Source organism: Lissotriton helveticus, chromosome 8 (genome assembly GCF_964261635.1).
Source record: "Lissotriton helveticus chromosome 8, aLisHel1.1, whole genome shotgun sequence".
NCBI classification, from domain to species: domain Eukaryota; kingdom Metazoa; phylum Chordata; class Amphibia; order Caudata; family Salamandridae; genus Lissotriton; species Lissotriton helveticus.
The window spans coordinates 16,630,624-16,650,929 of NC_136069.1; the positions used below are offsets into that span (position 1 = coordinate 16,630,624).

Genomic DNA, 20,306 nt, shown 5'->3' on the forward strand with positions numbered 1-20,306 from the left:
TGAATCACTGCCAAGTCAGCAGTATGCTGCAAGCATGCAGGTCACCGCTGTGTGCATTTGAAAAGTATGTGAGCTTATGATTTGTAATGCTTTGTAATGTAGGTCTGATGTTTGAGAAATGCTGATATATAATAGAGCACTTCTTGCGGGTGAGCTAGAATCGTTCGAGAGTCATCAGTGTCAGGTTTGTGTGAGCGCGCACATGCCATACTAGTTTATACGTCTGAGTTGGTGCCGCGCTGTAATTGGACATCTGTGAACTTTGGGTCGGATGGCTTGGAGTTTGTGTAATTTCTGCAAGCTCTACATTACTTTGTCTTTTAGGATAGACCCCTAGCATGGCCCCTGAGTTGCTCTCTTCTCACCCACTTAGAAGAGGGTTCTGCAGGGCTTCATATTGTACCTATTTATGTTCAATCTAGAAATGGATATTGGCTTAACCCGCTGCGTGCTCGTGACGGAACCGTTCCGTCATGAGCCTCGGGTGGGCTGTGCTGGTGACGGAACGGTTCCGTCACGGCCCGCTAACCCGCTCCGCGAATTCCGCGCCTGCGCTGAGCGTTCTAAAGAGCGGGCGAGGCCGTGACGGAACCGTTCCGTCACAAGCACAGCTCACCCGAGGGCCGTGACGGAGCCGTTCCGTCACAAGCACGGGAGCGCCGTGCGGCCCTGCCTCCCCCTTAGCGCTGCGGCGGAATAGCCGCCGCAGCTAATGGGTTAACTATGAAAAGTTCTGCTAACCACCACCATGTTGTAAACCTGCATCCATTTGTCACTTCAGAACAAATGAAACCATTGCAATACCGAAATGTGGACACATCTAGCGTGTACTTAGATGAAGCATCGGTTGCAAATGAAGGGGACAGGCCTAGTCAAATGACAGATACATGAGCATGGTGCAGTAGCCCTCAGTCTTCAGTGTTTACATATGGTGCCTGCTAACAGTCCAGTCCTGACGGTGTGCGTCATGTTCATACTGTGGGGGTGAGTTAAATGATTTGCCTTCAGTCTCTGCATTCAGTTGCAATCACTTACCATGCACAGCCAATGGGCACACCATCTGAGTGTGATTCATTGACAGGAATTTAAAACTTTGCATCACTTCTGCACTCTGCATGTGCTGTATAATATCCCTGATGCACGCACATTAATACTGCATTACTGTAAACTAATGTGATTAACACATGTATAATTCAATGTTGAAAAACCTCCCATCACAGCCTACTAGACTGCTGCTTTTAATCCAGAGTATACGCCTCTAAGTATGTAACAATCAAGTTATCCTTTTTCACACTTTATTCAGTCTTAACCTCTTATACTTGGTTTATTTGCACCTCTGGAAGGACTCCTCCGTGTCCCAAAAAACCTGAGAATCCAACCTCTAAGAAATGTCTCCACAATATATTGTGGATTTTTCAAACCAATACTGAACCAATCGTGATTCAATCTATTTTCTCTGCTCTCTCAGGCATACCACTTCATGTTTTCTGTAGAAACACCATATTGTACACATACGGAAACCCTTAAAAACAATTGTTTTGCCAATGTAAGGATTTATACATGTTTTCCATGCTGAAAATACGTACAGTTGGTGGGATGTATAAAAGGGAATGGCCTTTTTTTGTTTTTAAAGATCACTCTTTTATATTCCATCTGCCACATCTCCTTCTGTCTTTTCCAGAGACGACTCACATTGGAGATCCAAGCAAAGACCTCAACAGGAAAGCAAGCGAGCACAGCCAGTCGCCAGACATCCATTTTTTAAAGAAGGTCTTTGCAACTTTCTGCAGATTGTGTTTGCAAGATAAACAAGCATTTGCAATGCGATAGGTCTTGCATTAATAAACTTCGAGCTATTGGCATTGCAAATGATTATGTGGCACATGCATCAAGCTAATTACCGATCGCAAGAGGGGCAATTAGCAGAATCGGCCCATTAGCCACTGGTAAATAGCCTTTTGCGATGCATCAACCCCAAAGCCATTCGCAAAATAGATCGCAATTTTTGCGATAACCTATTCTGCGAATGCAGTTAGGGAATCGCAATTTGTGATTCCCTAAATGCAATGCAGAAAGCATTCTGAGAATTGCATTAAGGAATCAAAATATAACCTTCGACTTCAAGTTGATGGTAATTTGCAATTCCTTAGCAAAATGCTAAAAATTGCATTTTTCTAAGTGCCTTGTGGCGCACACACATGCCCTTAGGACATGTGTATGTGCCACATATGCACTCATCTCATTTTTTGGGGGTGCATTAGGGTGGCCTTTTGGCCCCCCTGCACCCTTGAATTGCATGCGCAATTTGCGATTACCTATTCCTATTACCCATAGGAATGAATAGGAAGGTATTCCCAATTAGCGAATCACAATTTGCTCTTCGCTAATAGGGACTGTGTAGGAATTGCAATTTATTTTGCGACTCCTACATGCAGAGGGAATTGCGAGTCTTTCATAGTGATTCCTTAAAAATCGCTATTAAGGAATCGCAATTCCTTACATTGATGCATGTGCCCCAATGTTTCTTATTTTATGTCTTTGGTAAAAAAATCTCAACAGTAGCATAATTACTAAAAGATATTCCGCTAAGGAAGGAAAGGGTGCCGTACTTCAGGCTGTTACTAGGTGTCCCTATGGAGTTGTAACGGGGCACAAAAGATACTGCACCCTTAATGCAATTCTAGGAGAAATATTGCAGCTTGGCATACAATTCCATTTATTTTTATTGGAAGTGAGATTTTTGTTACTTTGAGTTTTAAAAATGCACCATTGTTTAGCGCCGAGACACCTAGGGGTATTTGTGCGCTTCGTAAGTTGGTTTAACATAACATTTAAATGGTGCTTTTTTTAAACGTAAGCTAGCAAAAATGTCACTTTCATAAAAAACAAACAAATGAAAACGTATGCCCAGCTGCAATTTTTTTAATTTATAATTGCATTAAGGGTGCAGTACCTTATGTGGGTAATTCAGGGCCCTTTACAACTCCACAGGGACACTTAGTAACAGCCTGTGGTACGGCACCCTCTTCTTGCTTAGTGGAATTATTATTACTTATGCGAATGCTGGGATATTTTTTTTAAAACACGTAGTATTTGCAATGCGAATAGCTCAAAGGTTCACGAATGCGAAACCTATTGCATTACAAATGCTTGTTTCAATAGCAGTGGTGGATTTGTAAAAACAAAAACAAAAAAAAAAAACATGAAAAAATCCACTTGAATTCACAATTAACCCTTTCGACTCTGCACAAATTCTCCCGCTGTGCGGGAGAATTAATGAGTGGGTGTGTTTCGGACGGCCCCCGGCTGTCGTCCACACACGGCCACCGTGACGTCGGGCAGCCGGGGGCCGTCCTGAGCACCGAAGAGGTTAAAAAAAACGGCAATAAAGGTGTCCCCATCAGAAATGCTGTGCCCATACCTTCCCTGAAGATACACACAACCAGCGATGGAGGTTTCCTTGCTCAATAGATATGTTGTACAAAAAAAAGGAAGGATTGTTGTTCAAAGAACAGCTACAGAGAGGTAACAATGGAAGTTCTCTATTGATGGATTTCTTTGCCACATTTGCCTTCAGTTTAATCTGTATTCAAAGTGGACGTCTACCGCCACAATTCAGCCGCAATTGTTATGGGCATCCAACATAGGCTCCGAGAGTCGGGGCAAACGAGTGCCACCATACATATGCCCAAATTTATCTATCATGTTCATTGTTGTCAACTTTGAACAAGACCCAGAGCTGAAATGTCACATCACAATTTCCTGCATCGCAAAACCAGACCTTGGTTATTAAATGGTCCAACTGGCTCAGTTAACGTTCCATTGTCACACCATTTAAATGTGATTTACGATGGCACCAAATCATGACCCTGAACTTGGCTTTAGCTGCATAGTGCCTCAAACCATTGGTGAACGTGTGCTATATCAAGTTCTGTTAAGATAAGACAGTCACTGCTTCTATGAAACACCGCTTGGTCCTGGAGACTTGTCAGAACGGACTCGAAGCAGCGTCAAATGCGTGCATTAATGGACAAGCCACCTGATCTTCCACTTTAGGATTAAACAATCTGGATGATTTGATGCAGGCAGGAAAAGCATCCATGAAGAGACAAGAATGTTACAAGGGCACAACCCTTACACCAGCCATTGCTTCCTGTGAGCTTATGCAAGGATGTGTTCTTGTCTTCATCTTAACTCAGCAGATGCATTAGCAAATTATGAAAAGCTAAATGCAATTTACAATTATGAATATTGCAGCAGTTATCCAACGAACGATGTAAAACATATAAACCCGAACCTTAATTAAATAATCTTTACAAAAACCCGCTTGGATCCCAGAACAGGCCCACGTGCCAGTTCTGAAGTTTGCACTTAGTAAGGAAAAGGATTTAGAATGGAAATGACTTCCCTTTTCATACCAGGATTATTGCAACTCCGAGCCATGAGTACCTAAACTACCCAATAGTATTGGAGTTTCCATAACTTACTCAGTGTGCCCAAGGCAGAAAGACACAATGTTATGTGGAGCTCCGAGGAGGCTGATGCGGATCTTCTCGTCTCGGTCAGCAGTGATGATGTATTTGTCATCCGGGCTTATAGCCTGAAAAAAAGACAATACTTTGCTTATTAAACAATAAAATGCATAGCCAATTACTCCTAGTGTTGATGCTCCCGCCAAAAACACATTTGGAATGAATGAGGCAAGTGAGGTAGGATGGTTAAAAAGATTATCATGATTATATATTCTGTTTTACTGAAATTGGAACATAGATCATCCCATGATGCATAAGGACTCTGAGGCAGAACCAGGGCCAGAGGCTAACAGAACCAGACCCGAGGATACACTTATAATAATAATAACAATAACAATCCACATTTGTAAAGCGCACAATCACCCGTTAGGGTCTCTAGGCGCTGGGGGCCGTCGGGAAGATTAGGCAAGCTATTGCCCAGAGTCACATGGTGCTGGGCTAATCTGCCACCGGTGCCGGGGATCGAACCGTGATCCCCAGATTCCGGAGTCAGTCACCCTGACCGCGGCGCCACACCTCTCCTTACATGTTAAGACAATATAATCAGAAACTGAATCACAGTCCATGACATCTCATGCTCAGACCCCAACAAGGGTGTGGAATTTCTATCTCCCAACGTCTAGGACATGTTGTTTGGGGACAAGGAGCTCTAGATTTCATGTTTACTTTGTCCAATGGACAAGTAGACCCAACACCTGCTGCGCAAACCACTTAGCCGCTAGTTTACAGTACTGTGGTAAATAAATAAATAATACCTCTATTTTTGAATGAATAAATGAATAACAGATAGCTCAATAAATAAGAGTCAAGATTCGAGGTAATAGGAGTTTTGCAGGTTTATTACACCATAAAGGACAGGAACAGGACAACCTGCACAGGAATAGGATGGCAGGGCCTGACAGGGGGGCCCCGACAGCTGCCGGGCAGGATCTGGGATGAGCGCGCTAACATTTAATAACAATACACGATCATATATACTAAAACAGTTGCATTACAATACATACGATAGGCGGAGCAGTGGGTGTGGTCATTAGCAGTCGCGAAAGATAAGGGTGAAAGTAGGTGTAACAGAGGCGTATACATAGACATGTGATGCAAACGTAACAGAATATGTCATAAATGGGGCGGAAACATGGAGGGGGCTACCTAAGGAGCCGGGACCTCTGACCTAATGGTGCGCGCAAGCTGGCAATGACGTATTACTAGGAGAAGCTGGGGGCTACGAACTCTGTGCTAGGAGCAGAGACTGAAGTCTGGAGAGTCAGGGCGACATGTACCTAAGCAGTATCTAGTATCTGATGTTTAGAGAACATGTTGATAGAATCCAAAAGTTATCGGGGTAAAGGCTAACAGACTAAGAATGGTGCATGCATTATTCTACATGTAGTGCGTGATGAAGAATATTAAATGACCATTAAATGCAGTATTTCTCTTACATGGAGACGTAAAGGCTAGACAATGACGGAAACTATTGATGCGATTCAGTAGCTTAGGAATGCAGAGAAGGAGGGCTGGACTGATAACTGGAATCATAACATACTCTTGGCAGACTCAGAGGCAGAGCCAGGCTGAACCGGGCACTGTGAGGCAGGAAGTAAGTGAAGGGTCAGGGATACAGGTGGGGGCTGTATCGCTCCTCAGCGAGGCTCAGGAGACAGGAGCTGAATCTGGTGTCCGGGCCCTTTTGAGGCCTAGAAACGGGGTTTTTACAATGGAATAACGTGCACACTGAGAAACGTGGCAACGTATCTTTACATAGGCCTGATATTCGTAGTATTCACGAGAACTGGAAACTGGCATACTAGAGGTGGACACAACTGTAATTGCGTCTTTAATCGAACATGGGGAATACATATGCATATTAATCATGCACACATAACATATGATGGAGGACTCGTAGGGACACAGAACATGGCAAAATTTACTTTTCCACATTCCCTCCTTGTCACTACGTTTCCATCAGGAAACATCAATATTCATGATACCATCTATCATTTCATACAGTATCATTTGCTCGTCTCGAATTTTCTGGGAACGGGTTTTAGAACGGGACTTGGGACTAGGAATACAAGAGGTAGCACAAATGCCGCAAATCGCAGGGCCACATTGTATACAGAGGCAGCAGCTGAATATGATCGCTACTGCAATACCTAGAAAGGACAAGACTTTCCATCCCCAAGCGGAAATTATATTCCAGAACCAACCGGACCATGTCCAGGTGCCTGGATCTTGGTGTAACAGATGGGCAATTTTATGGAGTCTGGTTATAGCTGAATAAACAGACGGCGCGTTATTTGGAATGAAAATGCAGCAACTAGATCCGATGACTCTACAGGCCCCGCCCCTATCGGCCAATATGACGTCAAGGACGAGACGATTCTGTAAAACGACAAATCTCATAGCAGATTGCTCTTCAGTTAAGTTACCTAGAGCAGAGGCAGTCTCATTGACTACTGCTTCAAGGGTTCTGGTTAATCTACGAATTAGCTTACTATTCTGGATAGGTCCTATAAAGAAGAAGAAACCTCTATTGAAATCTGTATATTGTTCTAGAGCAGTTTCAGTATAATCGACAATTGGGGACTCAATCTCCCTTCTATGTCTAAGGTGTACTAGATGTGTGTTTCTATGATAATCAGATGGGGCTAGGAAAACAGGTGGCAGTAGGAAGGCAATGTAACAGGTTCCCTCCCAATTGAGGGGCAGACGAACATATGCGGTCTGACCACAAATAAAATAAGAATGACGTGAAGCTTTGAAAATAGATTTCCCACTGTCACTGTACTTGACAATAGTAGTACAATCGCTATGTCCTACATGTACGGAACCATTATTTCTAACACATAATTCGCCTTTGACTGGTAGTACTGAAATAGCAGGTAAGTCTGGAGTGGAATCAGACTGAACATTCAGGACCATGAAATTCGAAGAATAATTACCTAAATTGTAAACTTCGTTTTCTAGATCTAACCCTGTTCTGTGGGGAAGACCTGGCTTGTCTGGGAAACATGTACTGTTAAGAAAAGACATATCTGTTGAGGATGACGTTAACGTGGACCATGCTCCACACGAACCATTATGTGAAAATGGATAAGGAAAGAGTGGCAGAACTCCCTTCGGGGTCTGGAAAGGGGGGAGTCGACCACACACCCAACAATTAGTGGCATTGCTGGTCTGGTGTGAATAATGTAACATGCGGATAAAAGAATTGTTACGCATAGCGAGGCGGTAAGAGAGTTCATGAGGAGGCAGATCACTAAACGTGTGCTCTACTGTAACATTAGAAGACTTGTTTACATGAGAAACTGGAAAATACAAGTAAAACGCATAACTGGTGCAGGAAATCATAATACTGAGAAATAATATGAAACATAGAAAAACGATACATCGGATTGAGTTTTGACTAACTCTCTCACTATGGGGGTCTATTTTATACATGTCAGAAACCGGTCTAACCGTTTCACCTAGGGGAGGACTTAGACAATCAAACTGGCTGACTTATTTTACTAGACCTTAACTTGAGTTTATACTCCTGTTGCGGAGTTTTCTCTAACAGGGAGGGTGCAGTATCAGTGTCTTTTGCGGGACAGTCCTTAAGAATAGTACTTTGGCAGTCCTTTGAATCCTCGGAAATGTTCTTTGAAACTGGTTTCAATCCATAACATTTTTTGATATGCGAAAGATGCACCCAGCCTTTGCGTCCCTCCAACTTCACGGCTGTACGGGTGGCCAGGAGGACCTGTCGGGGCTCCTTCCAGCGAGGCTCCAGCGGACTTGAGCGATCGAAATTTCGCACTAGGACCATGGATCCGGGAACGATTTCATGCGGTGCCACCTCGGTATTGTCTGGAAATGCGGCGGCAACCTGTGAACGACAAGAGTTGAGGGCAGACATCAAGGAAGCTAGGTAATCTGTCAGCATATTACTTGAAACATCGGTAATACTTCGGGGTCTAGGAGTACCCCACATGTTAGGGGGGCGGCCGAAAACAACCTCATACGGGGACAGACCTGATCTGGAATGTGCGACCATGCGCATATAGAACAGGGCGACCGGCAGAGCTACTAGCCAGTCCACACCTTTCTCTTGACAAACTTTTGCAATTCGAATTTTCAGGGTCTGATTATGTCTCTCTACGAGACCGGCTGCTTCAGGATGACGTACACAATGGAACTTCCACTGGTACCCTAACAAAAGGGAAACATGCTTCATGAGTTCAGATGAGAATGGCTGGCCGTTGTCAGAATATACGACCCTAGGGAGTCCATAACGGGGGAAGAACTCACGAACCAACTGCTTGGCAGTGGTCGCGGCTGTGTAATCTGGGACTGGATATGCTTCTGTCCACCTGGACAAAGCGCATACAACTACAAGGACATACTTGAAACCTCGACATCGCTCCATCTGAATGTAATCCATCTGGAGGACTTCAAAAGGGTGGTCAGGGGGCTGGAATCCACCTTGTTCCACCGGGACACTTTTACCTGGATTAAACTGGCAACATATCATACAGGTACGGACCTTCTGCTTGGCTGCAGCTCGTAAATGTTTGTTGAACCAAATATTCTGGATACTGTCTAACATAGCTTTTTCTCCTAGATGTGCTGGGCTATGTGCGGTATTAATAATGACTTGAACCATAGAGTCGGGGAGAAACCATGTGGCTCTACCCTTCGTTAACCATCCTTGATCTGTCTGGACCCCTCCTTGTTCGGACCATTTCTTGATTTCATCGGGAGTAGCATGTAACTGGATATCTATGACATCTTGAGTAGGGTCCTTAACTGTCATACATGTAGTCGGATCTGGAGTGTGTGTCGGTGTCTTATTAACTGAAATGTCTGGTGTCTGAGCTGTAAGTTTGGCTGTGCGATCTGCTAGATCATTACCTTGAGAAATAGTGTCAGTAACTTTCGTATGTGCTTTGCATTTCATGATAGCAATGGATGTCGGTAAATGTATGGCATCTAACAGAGCCTGAATAAGGAGACCATGCTGAATCTTGGTTCCATGAGAAGTCATGAAACCTCTCTCCTGCCAGAGCACTCCGAAGTCGTGTACAACTCCAAATGCGTAACGTGAATCTGTGTAAACATTAACTTTCAGGTTCTTGGCGTGTATGCAGGCTTGAGTCAGAGCAACTAGCTCTGCTGCTTGAGCAGACAGGGTGTCAATGCGGTGTGTTTCAATAACTTCAGTGTCAGTAGTCACTGCATACGCGGCTACTAGTTCTCCTGTACTAGTTCTCATGCATGAACCATCCACATAAAGTGTCAGGTCGGGATCTGGTAATGGAATATCTGTCAGATCTTGTCTTGGTTTTGTCATGATGTTAACTACTTCCACACAGTCGTGTGTGGCAGAATTCGAAGTAACTGATGGTAACAATGTAGCAGGATTTAAAACGTTGCAGCGTCTGATTTCTATGTGTGGCTGGAACAGTGTCAATTCATAACCTGTTAAACGTGCAATTGTCAAGTGCTGAGTTTGTGTTCGGTTCAAAAGAACTTCCACGGAGTGTGGAACTTGTACTGTCAGGGAGTGTCCTAATACTATGGAATCACTTTGTCTGATAGCTAGTGCTGTGGCTGCAACTGACTTGAGGCACGCAGGCAGAGCCTGGGCTACAGGATCTAATGTGCTCGAAAAATAAGCACAGGGCTTGTACTGTCCTGCTTGATCTTGTGTGAGAACTGATAATGCTGTACCTTCACGTTCAGTGACGAAAAGTGTAAAAGGCTTACTGTAGTTCGGTGTTGCTAGAACTGGAGCTTGACATAGGGCTTTCTTTAACTCATTGAAACTAAGTGTATGTTCAGATGTCCAAGGGAGGACAGTCGATACGGCTGCCTCCTGTGTCGTTAACTGTATCAGTGGTTTGGCTAAAAATGCATACTGAGGAATCCATTGTCTGCAATAAGAAGTAAGGCCGATAAAAGCACGCACCTCCTTCTGGGTCCTTGGCTGAGGAAGACTCGCTATTAACTGGATACGGTCTGGTGTCAACTGCCTACCCCTCTTGGACAGTAAGTGTCCTAAGTAGACCACTTGCTGGACACAGAATTGAAGCTTCGAAGGGGACACCTTGTGTCCCATCTCGGCTAGGAAATACAAGACTGTAAGGGATGCTCGCTCGCAAGCACATTCAGAACGGGCTGTGATCAGGAGATCATCGACATACTGGAGCAGGGCAGTGTCAGTTGGCATGTGAATGTTGTCTAGTTGTCTCTTGAGTGCTTGACTGTAAATACTAGGACTTTCTGTGAAACCTTGAGGAGCGCGTGTGAACATATAGCTCCTTCCATTTAAACAAAATCCGAAAAGGAACTGGCTGTCTGGATGAATGGGAACACTGAAAAACGCGTTCTTGAGGTCTATGACAGTAAAAAATGAGGCTTCAAAATCAATGGCTGTCAATAGGGAAGAGATATCTGGGACAACTGGGTACTGGGGAATAATACATTTGTTAAGCTCTCGGAGATCAATCACTAATCGATATACTGGAGGTGCATTTGGATCAGTACGTTTCATGACTGGAATGATCGGAGAATTACATACATTGGAGTCAGTTTCTACAACTACTCCTTGAGCCATGAGCTCGTCAATAATTTTGGATAAGGCTGCTACAGCCTCAGGTGGCAATCTGTACTGCCTGATTCGTGGCAGGACTACACCTGGCTTGAGAGTCACACGATGGGGTGTGATTTGCATAAAGCCAACATCAGTTGGACCTTGCGCCCATAGATGCTGCGGAACATTAGACAATCTGGGATCAAAATCTCGTAATACATAGTGACCCTTGAAGTCACGTAGGAACAATCGTATTCCCTCTGGGGAACAGCATATAACTGCACCTAACTCTTTCAGTGTCCTAATGCCTAATAGATTTTCTGGACATGACTTAGTAAGTAACAGATCAGTAGTGCGGGACAGTGGACCTACTTCTAGAGTAACTGGCTTTGATATTTCATTTACAATAGGTTTTCCTGAAAATCCAAGGGAAACATTTCTTGAGCCTGAGAGCGGAGCCCCTGGAACTTCGGCGTGACTTATAGTGGTCCTACTTGCCCCTGTATCAATCAAAAACTTTCTGTCTTTCCCTAATACTTGACTATGAACATAGGGACCTTCTTGATCTACAGGTATCTCGATGAGAGGCAAGCCTACCTCCCTCTCTAGGCTGTTTCATGAATATGGCTGATACTCTGGATACTCAGACTGTGCATACTGGTACATCTGCTGTGTAACGTGCTGTGTTGCAGCGATAGGCTGCGGTGCTGTAACTGTCTGTGGTGCATTCTGTGACTGAGGAGTCGGTGTAACTTGTTCTTGTCTAGGCGGACGTGGTCTTTCTTTAGTCTTACCGGTAGCTATGTTGTGTTTCAGAACTGCACACTCGTTTATAAAATGACCTGGCTGTTTACAATAATTGCAGTTTCCTTTAACGGGAGCTGCAAGATGACTGGCTTGATTCAGACCCCTCTTCTGACTGTCTTGAGGAACGGATTGTGCAACTAGTACTTTCATTTTCGTGTCTTTCATACGTTTCCTTTCATGTTCTTGCTCTTCTCTGATTCTATTCTGGTGATATTGAAGCATCTGTAACATCTGGGACGGGGTATTAGCTTGCCAGGTACTTTCGACTTTCAAAACTCGGTTTTTAATTTGTGGACTTGAATTCTCGACTAATTTAGTAACAAAAAGATGAGGGTATGATTCGCTACTTGTCTTGAGGCCACTGTTTATGGTAAAACATTTCTCAAATCTGGAATAATAATCACTAATATCTTCATCTTGTTTCTGTTTACAGGCTGAGATTGCATCCCAGTCTTCTTTTCTAGTTGTCAATAATCTAGGCAAAACTTGTATTAATAATTCTGGTAATTCTTTACATTTATCTCCAAGACCGGTACCTGGTACTCGTGCCTTATCTTCAGCTTCTAGAACTGCCCAATCGATCTTTTTCTCTCCCACCTCCCATTCTTTTTCTTTGAGTTTCTCATATACCCCTGCGGGCAACAGGACCTTTAACATTTTAATAATATCTGGATACGTGTATTCTCCCATACGGAGCATGTCTTTTAATTCTCGGTGGAACCCTGCTGGATCTTTATCATGACAGGGAATTAACTTTTTCATCTCTAAGAGTTCCATCTTTGTGATAGGAGTGTAAACAAACACTCGTTGCATTTCACCACCCTCTGTCTTAACTGGATGCACTTCTCGTAACGGATTCTGTCTGTCTATGTAAAAGGGTTTACTTTCTGGGGGTGAGACATGAACAAAATGTGGGTTCAGAAACGTTCTGTATTTGTGGCGCTGTTCTAGAATGACACTAATCAAATCAGTACCTAAACCTTTCCATTTATACTGGAGTAACTCGTTCAGGACATCGTGTAACGGACCTGGATCAGAATGTTGACCCTCATACAATGTAATGAGGTGCTGGATCATATACATACCCACCAGTCGCTGTTCGGCTGGGGGCAATTTCAGAAACATTTGTGCCACTATTTCGTCTGGAAAAGTGGTAGAATCAGTAATCCATCGGACTGCTGATCGGACTAGTTCTTGTTCATGCATAGTACTTAACTCGCTATAACCGATTCGTGATTTCAGAATGTGGTCGGTAGCTTGAAATACTTGTTCCAGAGAACCTTGTTCTGATGCTGGATGATGTAAAACTGACTTGTGTTCTAGGCGTAAATGGCGATCTGGGAATCTAGATTTTCCTACATACGCTATTCTGGCGGGATTCTCGTCCTCTACCTCTTCTGTAGAAGAGTCATTTTCTTTCTCGCTTACTTGTGCTTCTTTGCGTTGTTCGTGTATCCTTATTATTTCTTTACGGATTTTCTTGTACATACTCTCTATACTACTGATAGTCTTGTGCTTACCCTCGGCTATATTATCACTCCACCTTGTCAGGATTTTCATTTCGGCTCGATCTTTGGTCGGATAATCTTGTTCCCTTATTAGACAATTAATCAGAAACTTTAATATCATGAGCTGGACTTCAACTTTTCTTTGGCACATGACGTCACTAATACTTTCTGGATCATTCCCTGTACGGATGAAACGATATATTCTGTCTAGATCTTCTTTCATATCTGGTAGGGTGACTAGATACTCGGTCACCTTTCTCACGCGTAATGAATATAAAACCATACTATCCTCGCCTGGGACTGGATCATAGCCACATTCGGTAAGGGCTTTTCTTATTTCTGCAACAGACTGATGTCTGGGCGTACGCTGTGACGCTTGTGCATGTAATTCGGCTAACGTTAAACGCTTGTGTGGCGGCGGGGTCTGAGGAGGACCTCCCCCTGCGGCCCCTAAACTAGAGTCGTCTACTGATGCTCTTCGTCCTGGCAGAGTGGGAAATGGAAATGCAGGCTGGACTTGTATGGCGGGCTGGACCGGGGGTACCGTAACAGGTACTCCGGTGTCTGGAGGAGCGGGAAGTGCCTGATTTACAGGGACTGGCGGAGCAGGAACAGGATTTGCATATTCTGGGACTGTGTCGTCCAAATAGGACGAAATGAAAATATCAGCTGCGGTCGGTTTGTGACGTAGCTTGGTCGGAACTAATGGTGGCGGGAAATTACTGAATGCCTCCGGGGTCGCTTTTGGCAAGCCCTCGGCAAGAAGAGGATACATACCCTTAATGAGGGCGTTCCTCTGTCTGTCTGTCTGTTCGGTTTTGACTCGTTCACCTATCTCGATTAATTCCCTTTCCTGGGCTCGTTCCAAGGATTCTCTACTTAGTTCTGACTTTCTGATTTCTTTTTCGGTTCTTTTATGAGATTCTTTGCGCCATAACTCGATGGCATCTTTCTGTGACTGTCTGGCTTTCTTTTTCCATAATGCTTCTTCTACTCTCATGATGCACTCGGCATCCCATGTACCCGATACGGGCCATCTATACTTTTCCTCTAACTGTTTGGTATACTCTACCCATAAATCTAGATACAATATGGCGCTTATGCCATGCTTCTGATACATAAAATGACCTGGACTGTCCCTAGGCGGGACAGGAACTGCTGCTTCTAGCAGACCTTTTCTGGTTTTGAACTGACGCAGTTTTGAAAAGAGCGGCATAACTGAACTATAATCTGGACATAACACAATACACAATAAACACGATAATTACTTCACACTCATACCACGACATTAAAATACATGAATAACATTCAGAATAACAGTTCGAACAGAATACTACCTGGAATACGGAAAACAGAATACATGAATTTTCTCGAGAACAGAACTGACTAGAACAGAAACTAGATGCACTGCTGAAACAGTACGAAACTTACCGGTCTCATACAGAGACACGTCAGGACCCGCATCCACCGAAGTGGACACTTCGTTTTGTGGGTCTGTGTACCACCAACCCACGGACCAGAGTCAATTAGATTGACCCTGTCTAGATACTACCCCAGCAACGGTACTCACCGGGCAGCAAGAACGGAAGGCCTCGGACTGGACTGGACTGCTTCGACGCCGGACGGACGAACTTCGGACTTCTGTTACGGGTGGGCCTCCGGATACCTCGGACCTTGGACTCTCGGCTTGGGCTCTGGTCGGGACTCGCCGCGTTCCTCCACCGTCTCGTCTGGATGCTGGACCGCCTCCTCCGTCTCCTCCGTGGGCCTGAGGGATACTTAAAGCAGAAATATCTGCCGGTGCGCAGAAGAGTTCCGTCACGACTGCAGAGGGTCAGGGGGTCGGCGTGGCTTCACCGACGCGTGGGGAAAGGGCAAGTCCCTATTCGGGCGCCATTATGTGGTAAATAAATAAATAATACCTCTATTTTTGAATGAATAAATGAATAACAGATAGCTCAATAAATAAGAGTCAAGATTCGAGGTGATAGGAGTTTTGCAGGTTTATTACAGCATAAAGGACAGGAACAGGACAACCTGCACAGGAATAGGATGGCAGGGCCTGACAGGGGGGCCCAGACAGCTGCCGGGCAGGATCTGGGATGAGCGCGCTAACATTTAATAACAATACACGATCATATATACTAAAACAGTTGCATTACAATACATACGATAGGCGGAGCAGTGGGTGTGGTCATTAGCAGTCGCGAAAGATAAGGGTGAAAGTAGGTGTAACAGAGGCGTATACATAGACATGTGATGCAAACGTAACAGAATATGTCATAAATGGGGCGGAAACATGGAGGGGGCTACCTAAGGAGCCGGGACCTCTGACCTAATGGTGCGCGCAAGCTGGCAATGACGTATTACTAGGAGAAGCTGGGGGCTACGAACTCTGTGCTAGGAGCAGAGACTGAAGTCTGGAGAGTCAGGGCGACATGTACCTAAGCAGTATCTAGTATCTGATGTTTAGAGAACATGTTGATAGAATCCAAAAGTTATCGGGGTAAAGGCTAACAGACTCTAAGAATGGTGCATGCATTATTCTACATGTAGTGCGTGATGAAGAATATTAAATGACCATTAAATGCAGTATTTCTCTTACATGGAGACGTAAAGGCTAGACAATGACGGAAACTATTGATGCGATTCAGTAGCTTAGGAATGCAGAGAAGGAGGGCTGGACTGATAACTGGAATCATAACATACTCTTGGCAGACTCAGAGGCAGAGCCAGGCTGAACCGGGCACTGTGAGGCAGGAAGTAAGTGAAGGGTCAGGGATACAGGTGGGGGCTGTATCGCTCCTCAGCGAGGCTCAGGAGACAGGAGCTGAATCTGGTGTCCGGGCCCTTTTGAGGCCTAGAAACGGGGTTTTTACAATGGAATAACGTGCCCACTGAGAAACGTGGCAACGTATCTTTACATAGGCCTGATATTCGTAGTATTCACGAGAACTGGAAACTGGCATACTAGAGGTGGACACAACTGTAATTGCGTCTTTAATCGAACATGGGGAATACATATGCATATTAATCATGCACACATAACATATGATGGAGGACTCGTAGGGACACAGAACATGGCAAAATTTACTTTTCCACAGTACCACAGTATGGATCATGGAGAGGTTGGTTGGCTCTAATGGCAAGATTTGAATCCACATGTGTACGTTGTTCAAACTTGCATATACGATTCATTCATACTAAAGTTTTTCCTATTAGCACCAGCGCTCTAAGCAAATGCGTGAGCCGAAAGCTCAGCTTGCAATATTGACAGGGGTTCCAGTGTAAAAACCATGTACACATTTGCAAAATGTAACAATTGAAGCTATTTATAATAGTCCCAGAATGCTTCCTGATTATAGTCAAACACATCAGCATGATTGAATGTTTGCTTTAAAAAATAACTCACTACAAACAATTTCAAAGTAAAAACAATAGGTTTCCTGTCCAGGGAGGTGCTGGCACCTCCCCAGACAGGGGTTTTGTGTATTGGGGCAGGGAGGGCTGCATTCAGTGAATGCATCTAGACACTGCCTGGGGCACACAAGGCGCTCCATGCATAGCCCAGGTCAAACAGGTGCTGGGGCACTCCAGCCCCAGCTCTGGCGCGAAACTGGACAAAGGGAAAGGGGTGTAACCACCCCCTTCTCAGGTCAACCCATAGGAGGGACCTAGCCAGGTAATCCAGCCCCTTTTTTTGTAGAAGTATAGGAGCTGTGGCCCCAGGACTTTAGATTATCTTGGACGAATCTTTGAAAGACATATCTTGGACCTTCACGTTCCATTCTGACTGGAAGACTGAAGACATCTCCCTTGTGGTCAAGGAGTGACTACCCTGTGCAAACAGGCACCAACAGCAACTTCGCCGGTCTGGAGTTTCAAGGCTCCCGTCTGAACCCGAAGACTCTGCGACTCAAGAACTGGACTTCCAGACTTCTCTGACCCCGACCCACATCCACAGCAAAGCTGAGACACGTGGCGTTTGCTAACTGCACTCCTTTCCTGAAGCCTCAGTAAGTTGTGCATTGGGGTACGAGAAGCCCCAGCCCCGTGAGGAAAATTGAATTTTGCCTTGTCATGTGTCCCTACGTGTTCCCCATCCTATGTAATATGTGCGTGATTAATATGCATATATGTTCCCTATGACCGAATAAAGACGCAATTATAGTTGTGTCCAACGTTAGTATGTCAGTTATCCAGTCCCCGTGAAAGCAACGAGTATTAGGCCTATGTTGCCAACGTTTTACATTGTGCACGTTAATTCATCGAATTGTCCCCGTCTCTAGGCCTCAAAGGGCCTGAACGCTAGATTCAAGCTCCAGTCTCCTGAAACCACTCCGAGGAGCGATGCAGCCCCTCCCGCATCCCTGACCCTTCGCTTACTTCCTGCCGCGCAGCGCGGTGCCTGGCCTGGCTCTGCCTGCCTGCCAAGAATATGTTATGCCTACAGTTATCAGTTCAGCTCTCCGTCTTCACATTCCTAAGCTAACGAACCTCATAAACATCTTCAGCTATAGTCTAGTCTTTCTGTCTCCATGCAAGTGAGTTACTGTATTAATATCCATAGAAGATTCATAGCACACGCAATACATGAAGAATATATGCATGCACCAGCCTTAGTGTCAAGTAGCCTTTGCTCTGATGACTTTTAGATTCTATCAACATGTACTCCAAACACAAGATACCAGATATGCTATAGGTACATGTCGTCCTGACATCCCAGACTTTAGTCTCCTCTTCTAGTGCAGAAGTCAGAGCCCCCAGTTCTCCCCAGTTACACGTCATGGTCCGTTTGCGCGCACCACTAGGTTAAAGGTTCCAGCTGCCCAGGTAGCCCCCTCCATGTATCCACCCATTTATGACACTTCTGTGACGTTCTCATCACATGTCTTCGTGCACGCCCTGTGCACGCCTTCTTTTTACGCCCATGTGTTCTTATCTTACGTTTGTCACTTGTTACGCCTACTGTATTCAATGCAATTGTAATGTTTTCCTATATATACTATGTACTGTTAATGAGACGTTGCAGCTGCCATTCCATGCCATTCTATTACAGGCTGTTCCGATCCTGTCCCTTCCCTTGTGCCTGATTAAAGCCTGTTCAACTCAGATACCCCGGATCCTGCCTCTTATTTATTGAGCTATCTGTTTTAGTTAATGTATAGAAAAATAGTACCGGTAATTAATTATTTATTTACCACATAATGGCGCCCGAATAGGGACGAGCCCCTTCCCCACGCGCCGGAGATGTAACGCAGGCCCCCTGACCCTTCTACAGCCGTGACGGAACTCTACCGTGCACGTGCAGATATTTCTGCTTCATCAAGTCTCCCTCAGGCCCATGGAGGAGACGGAGACTGCGGTCCGGCATCCAGACGAGGCAGTGAGGAATGCGGTTCGTCCCGACCAGAGCCCAAGCCGAGAGAGCAAGGTCCGAGGTATCCGGAGGCCCACCTGTTTCCGAAGCCCGAAGTTCGAGGCGCATGCGTAGTAACCAGACGTCGTAGCAGTCCAGTCAGAGGCCTTCAGTTCTGCTTCCCGGTGAGTACCGTTGCTGGGGGAGTATCTAGACGGGGTCATTAGTTTGTCTCCGGTCCGATGGGTTTGGGTACGCAGATCCAGTCCGACGTGTCCATCTAGGTGGATACGGTATGACGTGTCTCTTTATGAGACCGGTATGTTCTGTACTGTTTTAGCAGTGCATCCAGTAATTCTAGTAAGTCCGTTCTCGAGAAATTCAAGCGTTATGTTTTCAGTGTATCAGGTAGTATTCTGTTCGAACTGTTATTAATGTATTTCTATGTCGTGGTATGAGTGATTTGTTTGCCATTTCATTACTGTCATTATTGTGTATTGTGTTTAAGTACAAGTGCGACTCAAATATGCCTCTGTTTTCGAAATTACGTCAGATAAAAACCAGAAAAGGGTTACTCGAAGAAGCAGTTCCTGTCCCTCCTAGGGACAGTCCTGGACACTTTATGTATCACAAGCATGGCTTAGATGCCATATTATATCTAGACTTATGGGTGGATTATACAAAGAATCTTGAAGAGAAATATAGATGGCCTATATCAGGTACATGGGATGCCGAGTGCATCATGCGAGTAGAAGAAGCATTATGGAAAAAGAAAGCCAGACAATCCCAGAAAGATGCCATAGAATTATGGCGTAAAGAATCCCATAAAAGATCCGAAAAAGATTTCAGAAAAGCAGAATTAAGTAGGGAATCCTCAGAAAAAGCCCAAGAAAGGGAACTTCTAGAAGAAGGTGAACGAGTTAGAGCAGAACAGTCAGACAGACAGAGAAATGCCCTTATTAAAGGTATGTATCCTCTTCTTGCCGAGGGCTTGCCGAAGGCAACCCCGGAAGTACCCTGTAATTTACCGCCACCATTGGTCCCGACTAAGCTACGTCATAAACCGACTGCAGCTGAAATTTTTCTTTCGTCCTATTTGGACGATACAGTCCCAGAATATGTAAATCCTATTCCGCCTGCTCAACCTCAGCACCCTGTTAATAATGTAATTCCTGTTCCTCCAGTCACTGGTCCCGGGAACCCTGTCCATGTGCCAGTACCCCCGGACCAGTCCACACCACGTGTTTTGCCAGTCACTTTACCAGCACGTTCAGTATTAACTGACGATTCTAGTTCAGAAGGAGCGGGGGGAGGTGCTCCTACCACCCCGCCTCAAGTAAAACGACTGACGCTGAGAGACGCAGCGTTACAGCACACGCCAAAGGTGACTACATACGCAGACCTCAAGCGACACCTTACTGACTGCATATATGATTCAGTACCAGGCGAAGATCACATGATATTATATTCAGTACGTTTACGACGAGTTGCCAACTATTTGGCCACCCTGCCCGATATGAAGGAACATC

General features: G+C 44.9%; 1 protein-coding gene across 4 annotated transcripts in view; it reads right to left on the bottom strand.

The window, feature by feature from the left end:
• The window catches only part of WDR4 (WDR4 tRNA N7-guanosine methyltransferase non-catalytic subunit), a 127,037-nt gene that overhangs the window by 38,951 nt on the left and 67,780 nt on the right, over window positions 1-20,306 (bottom strand). For all 4 annotated transcript variants that reach the window (XM_078656376.1, XM_078656377.1, XM_078656378.1 and 1 more), the window contains exon 5: window positions 4,488-4,600. In XM_078656376.1, coding sequence (XP_078512502.1) covers window positions 4,488-4,600 — 113 coding nt within the window. The remainder of the gene's footprint in view (window positions 1-4,487; window positions 4,601-20,306) is intronic.